Below are 13,326 nucleotides of genomic sequence, written 5' to 3' on the forward strand. Positions count from 1 at the left end.
ATCTGATTATTATCTTTCAGATTTTGCAACATTTTGTTAGATAACCAAAAATAAACAGTTGAAATAAAACCGTTTATTAATGTTGTCATTAAGTGTTTATGTTTGATTTCAGAATAAGTGATATCTATTTATCTATTCTAATAGTCTTACTCAAAACAAATGATCACAAAACATTTACTTTACATCATTTTTAACTGATCTGAACCCTGGATTGTTTTGAGAAATTAATATTAATTAGTCAATTGACAGAGTGAGTGAATAAATAGCTTAAGTAAAGCTAAGGCATGTTTTTTATTGAGCATATGTAGGTGAAATACCAAGAAAAAATGGGGGGCATGGGGGGCGCATGACATTATCAATTACCCCAATGCAGTGTAAATTTATTACAGAATTATGTTTTGTGTTTTTTAAAGTTCACTACATTCTAATACTGAATGAACTGAACTAAATTGAACTTACACTTAAACTCTGAAAACTGAACTGACACTTTTAATTCATTATAATCCCCTATCTGAACCTGCTTTGACAAAATTTACATTGTAAAAGCACTATAGAAGTAAAGAAGTAGAAATTTAGAAATGAAATTTAATTAATAACTGTTAAAACATCAGGAAATATACTGACATATATATATATATATATATATATATATATATATATATATATATATATATATATATATATATATATATATATATATATATATATATATATATATATGTATATGTATATATGTATATATATATATATATATATATATATATATATATATATATGTATATATATATATATATACACACATACTAACATACATACATATATACAGTTGAAGTCAGAATTATTAGCCCCCTTGTTTATTTTTCCCCCAATTTCTGTGTATCGAAGAGTTATTCAACACATTTCTAAACATATTGGTTTTAATAACTCATTTCTAATAACTTATTTATTTTCTCTTTGTCATGAAAATAAATAATATTTGACTAGATATTTTTCAAGACACTTCTATACAGCTTAGTGACATTTAAAGGCTTAACTAGGTTATAGGTTAACTAGGCACGGTATTGTAATTAGGCAAGTTATTGTATTAGGTTTGGTTTGTTCTTTTGACTATTGAAAAAAAATAAACGCTTGAATGAGCTATAATTTTGTCCTTAAAATGTTTTTAAAAAAATTAAAAACAGTTTTTTTTTGTAGCTGAAATAAAATAAATAAGACTTTCTCCAGAAGAAAAAAAAAATATTGTAAGACATACTGTGAAAATTTCCTTTCTCTGTTAAACCTAATTAGAAAAATATATATATATAAAAAAAAAAAATCAAAGGGGGGCTAATAATTCTGACTTCAACTGTATATAACTATATATATATATATATATATATATATATATATATATATATATATATATATATATATATATATCAACTATATATATGTATGTATATATATATATATATATATATATATATATATATATATATATATATATATATATATATATATATATATATATATATATATATATATATATATATATATATATATATATATATATATATATATTCAAACTACTTACTAATAGTGTTAATTAATAAAAGTTAAGCTACAGACATCAAGGTCCTGTAACATATACCAAAAACATAAACGGGCAAAACGCCTACGAATCACATTTTATGGGAAATGTGTATTGTTATATGGTTAATAACTCTCTTAAAATAAAGGTACTTTATTGTTTATTGGCATTGATGGTCCCAAAGAAAACTTTTAACATCCAAAGAACCTTTACATTCCACAAAAGATTATTTATAGTAGAAAAAGGTTCTTCATCCTTAGAATAATTGGGTTTTTTGGAAACCATAAATGGTTTTTCAATGGCAACACTGCAAAAATAAATAAATAAATAAATAAATATGGTAAAACATTTTAGAACCTTAATTTTTAAGAGTGTATTTTTATACTGCCTTTATATTTTATTCAGATGTCATCAATAGAATAAAAATCATTATTTTAACATTGATTAATAATAAGATTATAAGAGAAGAAATATATACTTTTTTCTTATCACTATCACTTTTTTAGAAGACTTTAGAGGATCATTTTACAAAACAATGCTGCACTAAAAAATATTTATGCTGCTTGTTGAAACTACTTATTTAAAAGGAGCTAAAACAACACAATTCTTGAGATTTCTTTGGAAAACTTAAATGTGTTATGTTCAATCCACTTAAATTTGTTACATTATCTTAATTGATTTGTGTTGAGACAACATAAATGAATTGTGTGGAATCCTGCATTTTTTGCAGTGTGGGTTGTTTTAATCCAAACTTGGATAAAAAATAGACAAAAGACAACACAACAGTTGGGTTAAATGTATCAATTAAAACTGTTGGGTTTGTCCAAATTTGGCCTACATTTGAATTAAAACAACCCTGCATTTTTAGAGTGTATGTAATATACATGTTAGTAAGCTTTAAAGTCAACAGCAAACCCATCAATCAATAAATTCCACAAACCCTGACCACCATCATCACACACACACTAAAAAAATTTGGGTTGTTTTAACCCTATGGTTTTAACCCAACATTGGGTCAAATATGGACAAATCTGACATAATTTTTTTGATTAAATGTAAATGTCACTTTTAAACCCAAATGGTTGGGTTTCTCTATATTTCACCCGAAGTTGAATTAAAACAACCCAGTATTTTTAGAGTGCATCAAAACATTGACACAATACTCAGAGGCATGTCTGTATTCAAATCCTGCTCTTAAAATATAAAAAAGCAGCAATTAAAAAACTCTGCTAACATTTATATTTAATGTGTGGACAAGGTCAGGCTGAACTGATAGTCGATGTTCAATCAATAAGAGATTTGAATTTAAAGAGCTTTGTCCCGGCGGGTGACGGAGCAGGAGTCAGCGCTGTGGATAAACCCGCAGGCCTGGTTAACTCTCAGCACCATGATTAATTCATATACTGGATTATGTGCCACCGCTGGGCTCCTTCACACTAAAAGCACACACCGCAATGAGATAAAGGCTTTTCCTCCAGATAGAGGCTCAGTTTGATGGCCGTCGTCTTCCTCGCATGTGTTTCTGTGAAAGATCCCCCTACTCAATCTCAGCTTACTCTTTGTTTCTCGCCCCCCGTCTATGAATGCAGATATGAATCGAGATGAGTTTGTTGTTTCTCTGTACATCTATTGTTTCTGATGTCAAGGTGCTGCTCTGCATGTCCGATGGCATCTTTGGAAATTTGTCACGTTTTGGAGAACGGGAGATTTTTAGATGTGCTGTGAAAGAGCTGTTTATGGAAGAGTTATGATTCCCTTAGTTATTGAAGGTGTTTAGTAGATAGTGAATGGGTTTAAAAATGGCAGACCTTTCAGGTATTCCAGCTTAAAGATTAAAAAAAGCTAATATTTTGTTTGTTCCAAACTAATTTTGACTGAAATTCTGAAATTATTGTTTTATTTCTTTTTATTATTACTGTTTTGATTTAAATTAGTTTTGAACACTTTAAAAAGTAAATATTAAATATTACACAAATAATTATTACTAAAGTAACAAGGACAAAATTTATGTAAAAATCGAATACAAATTTTATTCTTACGGTTTTTAACTGCTAATTATTTTAACTAATATGTTTATATATATATATATATATATATATATATATATATATATATATATATATATATAGTCCTGAAGATTTACTTTATAAAATACAAGGCCAGGGAATTATGTTGACCTAAGTTATTTCAAAAACATAAATAAAAAATAAATAAATAAATAAATAAATAAACAAACAAACAAATGTTCGATAACAGAGTGGTCACACATTATTTTGTCTTACATTATTTAAAAACATTTTTAAAAGTAAACACGTTTTAAAATGTCTTTTAAAATGTAGGTATAATTAAAATAATAAAAAAAATCATTACTTGTCTGAAACACAAGGATAAGTTAATGTTGACTTAAATTCTAATAGATTTATTTTTTACCGAACAATTCTTAAAATGTTAAAAAAATATATAATATAAATATAAACATTGAATTATCCTCATCAGTTTTATATAACACAAAGGCAACACATTTTTTTAATTTGATGAATTCCTTAAGATTTTTTAAAAGTAAATATTTTTAAAATATATTAATAATAGTGTTAAATAATACTGATTATAATTATTTTATAATTACTGTTCTAAAAATCAATCGATTTTATCTTGACCAAACAGTTGTGATTTAACTTATTTTTTAAAAGATTCAGACTTAATTGTATTTAATTAAACAATATTTATAAACTATAATACAATTATTATAATTTAAATATAAATTGTAAAAAGAAAATAGGTGATTAAATACATGTTTGTTACATAAAAGTGATGATTTCAATACTCTCATTAATAGGTACAGTTGAAGTCAGAATTATTAACCCCCCTGAATTATTAGCCCCCCTGTTTATTTTTTCCCTAATCTCTGTTTAATGGAAAGAAGATTTTTTCAACACATTTCTAAACATAATAGTTTTAATAACTCCTTTCTAATAACTGTTTTATTTTATTTTGGCCATGATGACAGTAATGAATATTTGACTAGATATTTTTCACGACACTTCTACACAGCTTAGTGACATTTAAAGGCTTAACTATGTTAATTAGGTTAACTAGGCAGGTAAAATATATAGCTTAAAGGAGATAATAATTTTTTAAAACAAACTGCTTTTATTTTGCCTGAAATAAAACAGACTTTCTTCCGAAAAAAAATAATATATTATCAGACATAAAATTTCCTTGCTATGTTAACATCATTTGGGAAATATTTTAAAACAAACAAAAAAATCCAAAGGGGGGCTAATAATTCTGACTATCTGCACCTTGTAAAGCTCAGCCTCATACATTCTCATTCACAGTACATCTCAATGCGGAAAAGGCTATAATCGGCCATAAACACAGGACATGATTTTCAAATATTTGATAGAGCTGATCTGATCTCTGAGTAAATGATGCTGTGTGGAGAGTGAAATGCTGTATCATGAAAGCACATCTTTACAAGCGTATTTCACACACAGCAGACAAAACGACCTTGCGAGGGTCACGTTACGTCCTCCACAATGTCAAGTTCATCTGTGAGATGCTAATATCTTCATTTCCACCGGGGAATATCCTTCACAACCCATATTTCAACCTCCAAACACTAAGACGAGCATCTCCAGACTGTATTTAGATGCTCAGCTATAATCCAAGGAAAAGCACCTATCATATGAATGTCATAGTTTCTAGTTTTATTAAAAACTCACAAATTTGTTCAACATGTCGTGTTTATACAGTGAATGGTCTAATATGCACTGGAGGTCACGTAAGCTTAGGTTTATTAGAACAATAAAAGACATACCATGAGAATTTGATATTTAAAGAAAGCAGCAGCTGCGTTTGCTGCACATTTGACCATCAATTTCAATAGTTTGGATTTTCCTTTAAAGACACAAAAATAAAACTTGTAGGTCTAAGTATGTTATATTAACAATTTATGAATGTTTTTTCTTCAGCAGACTAAAAAATTAAGAAGTCAATACTTCTTATAGTTTTTTAAACACTTACACTTTGTTTCAACACGTTCTGCAGATAATGGTGCAAAGCACTTTTACAGTATTTGTGCTATGTTTTTATTTGGCAACTGTCTACTTGTATTTTTTTTTCTTTTTTTTCCAAGTTTTTTTTTGTAAACAACATTTTGTACAAACTAGCACAGTGAACCACAACCCCAGCAAACTCATTTTCATCGTACAATATAAATAAAATCGATACAAAAGTTTGGTTGGTTGCTTGGAACATTTTTTTCTGAATCAAGAGGTTCTAAATCATGGTTGATACTTTTTAACTCCTGAATTAAATATATTACGTAAACAGTTGACTGTTCTATGTCCCTTTCAGACCCTTGGTTAAAATAATTTTAGAAGGTAGACTTCATTTATCAACATTTCAAGTTCTCTTCCATTAAATAAAGGGTGCACAATCCATACGCATTGAATGTTTCGCCTTTTGAAGGCTAACTTCTTCAGATTTGGTGGAATTCTTGGGAAAGAAAAAAACTAATTGAAAAAAAAAAAAAAAAACAGGATATGTCCAGAACGAGAAAAAGAAAAGCTTTTCTCCCTGGCCTTCAGAAACGTATTTAGTGTCGAAAAGGTTGTTTAAGTGTCAGTATGGCAGAGCCTTGAAAGGCAAGGAGGTCTGAGGAGTTTTCAAATAAATAAATTAGTCTGACGGCTTAGATCTCTCCTGGAGTCAACATTGCAGGTTAGCGTTAGATCAGCCGCCTCGGGTGTTTCTCTGTAAAGCTGACAAGTCTTTGACGGTAGCTGACGCTGTTAATGTGTCGCAATCGCTGTTTTTAGAGCGCCGATTAAACCGATTTGTGGAGGGACGCCTCGTAGCGGAGTTCATACAGCGACCGGGTCAACAGTATCTCTTCTTGAGTTCGGATTTGGGACAAAGAAGGAACGAAAAAAAAACGGACCATCAACACAACAAGTTCAAGAAGGTGAATGTCAATGCCCATGCTGCCCTCTACTGCTCTCTCCAAACACATTTATGACATGGGGGGTGAAAAAAGAGACAAAAATGAGAACCAGAATGTGCGGCCGGTCAGTGTGTCCCCGTTCCCACCCTCCCTCCTCCAACGGAATGTCCATTCACAGCAGCTACCAGACTGTGCCCTCGTTCATTTCTGACGGAGGATGGGAGAGGTGGTTGCTGTATCCGCTGCCATTCAGCGAGAGGGACGTAAAGGACGGACTGGGCCCGAAAACATCTGAGGACATACTGTGCAGGGGTCCAGGGATGCCGGGTTCAGGACTAGGCGAGTCTCCCGGGTGGTGAGACATGATGTCTGAAAAGCGTTGTACTTCACTGGACGGATGGTGACCGGGGATGGGATGGTCCATGCCCCCAAGTGGGGTACCGGTGGGTCCTGATGAGGGAACAAAAGGGAGGTCTACAGGAGTCTGGGCCTGTGAGGATGGAGGGCCTTGGGGAAAGAAGTCGTAATTCCCTCCTGGGCCGTAGTACTCGCTTTGATAATCTGCGGATACACAGAACAATAAAAGAATTTAGCTTTGGATGCAAGGAGAAGGAGAAAATTCCTTGTTTAAAAATTCATAGAACATGTAGTCTGTCACTCTTTGGAACAAATCTCAATGTGCCACATTAGTCACAGTACATGTTACACTGAAATCACAAATGTAGGGTGGGGAGAACAAAGGTTTGCTAATTACATCAAGGAAGGTTTTGGTCTTTCAGAACAGCTGAAAACGTATGAAGAACACTGTTATTGATATGATAGCAGGTGTATATATTTATGTAAATAGCTGCCTTGTTTTATGCTCATGCAAATTATATGGTAAACTGAGGATAGTTATGTTCATGTTTCTCAGCAAGAGTTTATATTTTGATCGGCTCTTGTTAACCTAACAGATAAAGCAGAAAAATTATGATTCTGGTATTTAAGCTGGATATATATACTTATCTTTTTATCTTAATTTAAAAGGGTTTTGTTTTTAAATTAATCTTCAAGTACATTCATAACCAATGCTTTACATATTTATGCACTATATATTTTGTATGCTAACTGGCAAGAATAATCTATTTTTGAAAAATATATTTAATAAACATGTGAAACATAGTATTGAACCAAAATTGTATTGAAACGCCATGTATAGCAACAAGATCAAAACATTCACGCAATTATAGTTTAAAAAATAAGTATATCGACAAAAACGTTAAAGAAGCTTTCAAAAAGTTATTCAAAGAGCAACACAACAAATATTAAACAGCTGGTATGGTATCAATATCAGAGCATTTAGATATAAAACACGGTCAACAAGCCAGTTTCTTTTTTTTCAAAATCAGAATTCACAAATCTAAATCACAAAATGTACAAGGTTTTAAACGAAAAACAATCTAATAGACGAATAACATTTTCTTAAACATATACTTGTCGCGTAAATCCATCATTTTCACTTCTCAGGCGTAGCTGCGCAAGTAAGACACATATTTCAGACAAAGATTTGAGATGGATAAATGTGCAATAATAGGCCATTAGTATATCTCACCTCCATAGTATGAAAACGGGCCGTTTGGAATTAATTCTCCAGGCTCGAGTCTGTCCACGAGCGTTCGCATTCTTCTCGGACTCCGGAAGAACGCGTGTCTCCTGGCGCCGAGCGCGCTCAGCTGTTTCATACGCCGCTCTTTGGACCGCCGGTTCTGAAACCATACCTAATGAACATTGACAAATAGCAGTGAAAATCATATTAATAATTTGCAGTAAAATCGGTAACACTTCATAGAACAGTGACAAAGTGATAAACATTGCAATAATTAATTCCAATTGTAAAAACAACAACAAGCTCTAGATTTACGTTAATAATTAGTGGTTTTGGTTTATTAAGACAACGTGTCTAGATATATAAATACATAACAATTATGAGAGGAAAATCAAATTATCATCAAGTACCTAAATAAATAGCTAAATAAATAAATCACAAAAAAACATCGTTAGTACAACATATTGGCGTACATTTCGTGTGATTGATAATATTTTATTTCCGGCATTATTTAAATACATTATAACAATGCCATTTTACTTGGGTTTTTTACGAGTGTTTAGAGAGTTAGCTCGATTTTAGGCTATTTGTTATTAGTCACTCAAGGTGGTCCAAAATACAAATAGGCCTACCTGTAGGCTTTACATTGTGCATAATTTTGATTTCCAATGTAAGGCAGCAAATAATCATGTAGGCTAATTTATTGTGCAGAGACTGTAAAATAAATAGACTCTACCTGACGTGCACACCTAAGCGTCTGATACTATGCCCTAATGTTTACATGTCAGGTTTACCATTTTTTATTGGTCTAGAGCTGTCTTTACAGTCTACTAAGGTAAGCATGTGAAGTTAATAAATACATTCGTATTGTAGTGACACGATTACTCGTAATTATCGTCACTGTTAGAGAGTCGGATCTAACCTCACTTTAATGATCTTTTAACCCTCCATTTACTCCGACTGAGGGGGCAGCAGCGGGGACTTCAAATCTCTAATTAATACTTAATAGGAGGGTGGTTACCGATATATTAACCGGCTCTAGTGCAGTTATTATTTCGTAATCTATATATCCACCCTTGAATTCCTCTTGCTAATTATAGTTTACTCTGACGGTCTTAAATATCCAACCTCGCCACTCTATTAATCTCAACCCTTTCCCTGCACTTGATCTTATGATGTTCAGTCTGATTTTAAAGCATTATCCCCACATCTATTACGGGGCCTTTAACGATGATGATGCTTTATCTGTGTTCTTATCGGATCTCTAACGCCGAAAAAATGACCAAGATGAGGGTCTTTAAAACGATGCTGACAAATCCCATATAGCGTGCGTAAATGAGGGCGCGCGTTCACCAATGCACTGCGCGCATCGCTTGGACTCTCATTGTTCCGTCGTTCACTCGACAAAAACGCAAAGATCGATTCTCAATTTCTCACAGAAAACCACCTAGTATGAGGTACTTTGACAGACACAGGGACAGATTTCTGCGTTTCCACTTGACTGAGAACCGTCACAGCATGTCTAAATGTGGTCGCAAAACGTGATGGCGCTGCATTGCCAAGACTCCCATCGTTCTCACCAGTCTGATGCCAGCTGGCGTGCCTCTCCATCTCTCGAGTCAAGTATAAAAAGGCTAAGCATATAAATGTTACTTCCAAATATTTACAGGTGCCAGCAAAAAAAGTGTCCTCATTTTAATTCAAATGGTCTTGCCTCAAGGATTGGCAATGAGAAGCACAAAGAAGGCGCGCGTGTGCTTTTCACAATTTCATCCAAAGAGAGAAATTTATCCCACAAGATGCTTAAGAATCGCATGCTATAAGCTATATTATTCTTCAAATATCAATATCGACATTCCTGTTTTAGCGTTTTGATCCTTGCAATTGTTATGACCAAAGCAATAATGTAATTAATAACACACACATCAAATTTATGCAATAATGTGCAATTTTACCTGAATAACTCGCATGTTGAGTCCCGTCTCTTGCGCCAGTTGCTCCCTGATGTGTCTGGTTGGTTTGGGGGTCGCCGCGAATGCCGCTTTCAGTGTCTCCAGTTGCTTTGCTTTAATAGTGGTACGCGGTCCTCTCCGTTTGCCTCCAAGGTTCTGGTCATCATTTTCATTGTTACCCGTTTCTTTGTCCGATAAATTTGCGATTTCCGCATCCTTGACATCGTCCTGTAGCTGGTCTTGAGAATCTGGCGATAAACTAGGATCACTGCAAGCTGTAACTGAATAGGGAAAAAGGGCCGTCGGAAAAAAAGGAAGTCGAAAAAAAAATCTGAATTAGACATGGTGACCTGAGATGCGCTGAACACTAAACACTGGAATGTAGAATAAATAAATGAATAAACACTATGAATAAAGCACAAAAACAAATTTCGAAAGAATAAAAAAAAGAAATGAATCTACAAAGAAGGAACAAAGAAATAATGGTATTTACAGTTGAAAGAACTGTCACGATGCACTAGTTTACGACAGTAAAATTATTATTAGTAAATAAACTGACCAACATCGCGATAGGCTACTAATTTAATGCAATTCATTTGACATGGAAATTGGTAGAGAAAATTCTAAACAAGCTTGTTTAGATTGTCGTGCCCCATCTGAAGATCTATTTTAGTGTACTGTTTAAGAAAACAAAACATTTCAATCTACAGCCCTATTCTGAACAATATTTGTCTTTATTGTTTAAAAAATGTTTTACAACAAAATATGAATTGCTAATAAACATTTAATCAAAAAGCAAAAAATCTGTGGGGGGAAATAAACCCGCTTGCAGCGTGCAATACATATTTTCAATTCTAGCATAATTTACTTACCTGATAGGAGATTTGAGTCTTTTCCGTTCGTGTTGCTTAAATAATCGTCTTTACAGACAAATTTATTTTCGTCTATGATGTACAATTCCTCTCCTGTGGAAAGCTGCTTGTTACACATCATGCATGTGAAGCAGTTCAGATGAAACACTTTGCTCCGTGCCCTCCGGACCAAGTCATTCGGCGAGATCCCCTGAGCACAACCCGCACATTTTGTTCCAAAGCGCCTGCAAAATGGACAGACCAAAAAAAAAAAAGTCAATATACAGGAGTAAAACGAAAGAAAAATACGAAATTATCTGCATAAGCTCAGGCGAGACTTATTGAATAACATCACTTATTTGAATTCATATAAAATTCGAATGTTTCTAAATGTTAAGTATTACCATCAAAGTTATTTTTTGGGAATAATATTTACCTGGTTAATTGTTATTGGTTGCAGCATTTTAGAATACGCAAACAAAATAATATTTATATATGCATTAGCATGTACTTTTTCCACTGTAGGCCTAAAGAAAACATATACGTTTATTGAGCAGGTTAGTAATGTGCATTAAAGCACAATTAATAATCTCCCGTAGCATCTTCATTCTTACAATCCAAACACCATTGCAGTAAATTCTCACCACTTAATAATGACCAATAATGTGTATTGTGGTTCTCTGTGCAGATTGTTGATTCTGAGTCTGTGATTACATTGTCTGAGGGTCTCCATCACAGAGTCGTTTATTATTCAAATCCACTTATCACATCTTAACTCAAACCACTGCAAACACACTCGGCGTTGTGCAGACAGCCTGCCACTGGGCCACGTTACACTTTCAACTACCCTGGCAAAGCATTGATCCCTGCGGCTTCCCTGGCTGCCATTCGTTGTAAACAAAGTGTGATTTCCTTAAAGCCATTGCTGCGGACGAGTACACAGACTATTAGTGTATCTGCTCGTCATTTTGCATAACAATTCAAATTAACAAGCATTTAATTAATGGGCGTCCTAATCAAAGAATCAAACAAGTCGGTTTTGTTGACAGTACTTAGGATCACACTTCTTGTTAGTGTGAATGTAAGTCCTAAATCTAATAAAATCATGCAAAGCTCTGTGTAAAGCTGTTGAATCGCTGGAGAAATTTCTTCCAATTTAGTTATTTTTGAGTGACTTTAAAAAATGTGATTTCACATTTTAAAGTGATGTTGTTTTAAGCTCAATTGTGGAACCTCTTTAAAATGTAAATGTGTAATTTTAAAATGAAATAATTTTGGGTGTCTTCTGGATTTATTTCTGTCATATATTAACGATACATTATATATTTTATATAGAAATGTTTCATAGATATACCATAGATACACAACAACGGGTAATATATTCATCTTGTTCGTAGAATATTTGTATTATTATGGTAGACATCTGTACTAGATTTTCTGAAGTGGGCCTACATAATAGCTACTTTATAAACGATTAATTATCCATTTATCACAAAAACCCCACAAGTAAAATATTTGGTCGAATTAACTCACGCAAGGAACTTACCTAAAGAAGTCGTTTTTGCAATATAGTTTTCCTTCTCGAGAGAAGCATTTCTCTGTTAGGTTACATTTGCACTCGCAGCACTGTACGCACTTGATGTGCCATGCTCTGTCCAGAACATTAAGGAGAAACCTGTCCAATATAGGCCTCTCGCAGCCCGCACAGTGGACCATCGTCTTTGGATGTGCTCCCACAGTTACTGCCGTGGTGTCCACAACCTGAGGCTCTGCTCCTGGTTTTTCTCTTTTAAAAGAGAGGAGGAAAAGTTGTATCGCTGAAGGATGTTCCAAGTCAGTCTTTGCGAACAGGGTTGAAACGAAAAGATGAAGAAGTTTTAAATATATTCACCAGTTCTGCGTTTGTGGGTGGACCTGTAGGGGTCCAAAATGAAGACGATAGAAGATTTTCTCATGAGGTAGTGCTTCAGTAGTCAGTCATCATTTCTCGTCCTCTTCCGTCCCAAATTTTGAGGTGCATAAATGAAGCCAGCATAGAGAAATCTTTCAAAACACCAACTGTTCGTTGGCTACAAAGGTAAGCACATCATTGCGTGAAAAGCACGTCGTCGTTGTCAACAAGGTGAAGCATTGGTGAGGATGTGCATTAAAGTCTTTCACAAGCCAGCATCTAATGCAACCGAGACATGCGAGCCTAGAGTGCACTTTACCATGTCCACGTATCCACTGTTTACGTCCCTCTGAAAGATGCAATGAACAAACGCTTCGAAAAGTGCGTCTCCCTCTGTAACGTGTGCCGTTTCCTCGGTAAGACAGAGGTGAAAGATGCTAGTGTGAACAGAATACGCGTGACATCTCGTTGCAGGACTGATGATGACGATCCCCGAACAGCCTCCGGTGTTCTGCATGTTCCTGAAAGC

At 33.6% G+C, this 13,326-nt stretch overlaps 1 protein-coding gene across 3 annotated transcripts in view; it reads right to left on the reverse strand.

The window, feature by feature from the left end:
• Nucleotides 1-5,259: 5,259 nt before the first annotated feature.
• Nucleotides 5,260-13,326, reverse strand: part of lhx1a (LIM homeobox 1a) — a 75,003-nt gene continuing 66,936 nt past the window's right edge. Inside the window, exons 1-6 of one of the 3 annotated variants that reach the window (XM_068213457.2) lie at nucleotides 12,798-13,314; nucleotides 12,453-12,692; nucleotides 10,928-11,151; nucleotides 10,059-10,336; nucleotides 8,110-8,275; nucleotides 5,260-7,079 (exon numbers count right to left, since the gene is read on the reverse strand). In XM_068213457.2, the coding sequence (XP_068069558.1) occupies nucleotides 6,700-7,079; nucleotides 8,110-8,275; nucleotides 10,059-10,336; nucleotides 10,928-11,151; nucleotides 12,453-12,622 (1,218 nt within the window). In that variant the 5' untranslated portion in view covers nucleotides 12,623-12,692; nucleotides 12,798-13,314 and the 3' untranslated portion in view covers nucleotides 5,260-6,699. 3 annotated transcript variants of the gene reach the window in all.

This window comes from Danio rerio, chromosome 15, assembly GCF_049306965.1.
Source record: "Danio rerio strain Tuebingen ecotype United States chromosome 15, GRCz12tu, whole genome shotgun sequence".
Classification (NCBI taxonomy): Eukaryota; Metazoa; Chordata; class Actinopteri; order Cypriniformes; family Danionidae; genus Danio; species Danio rerio.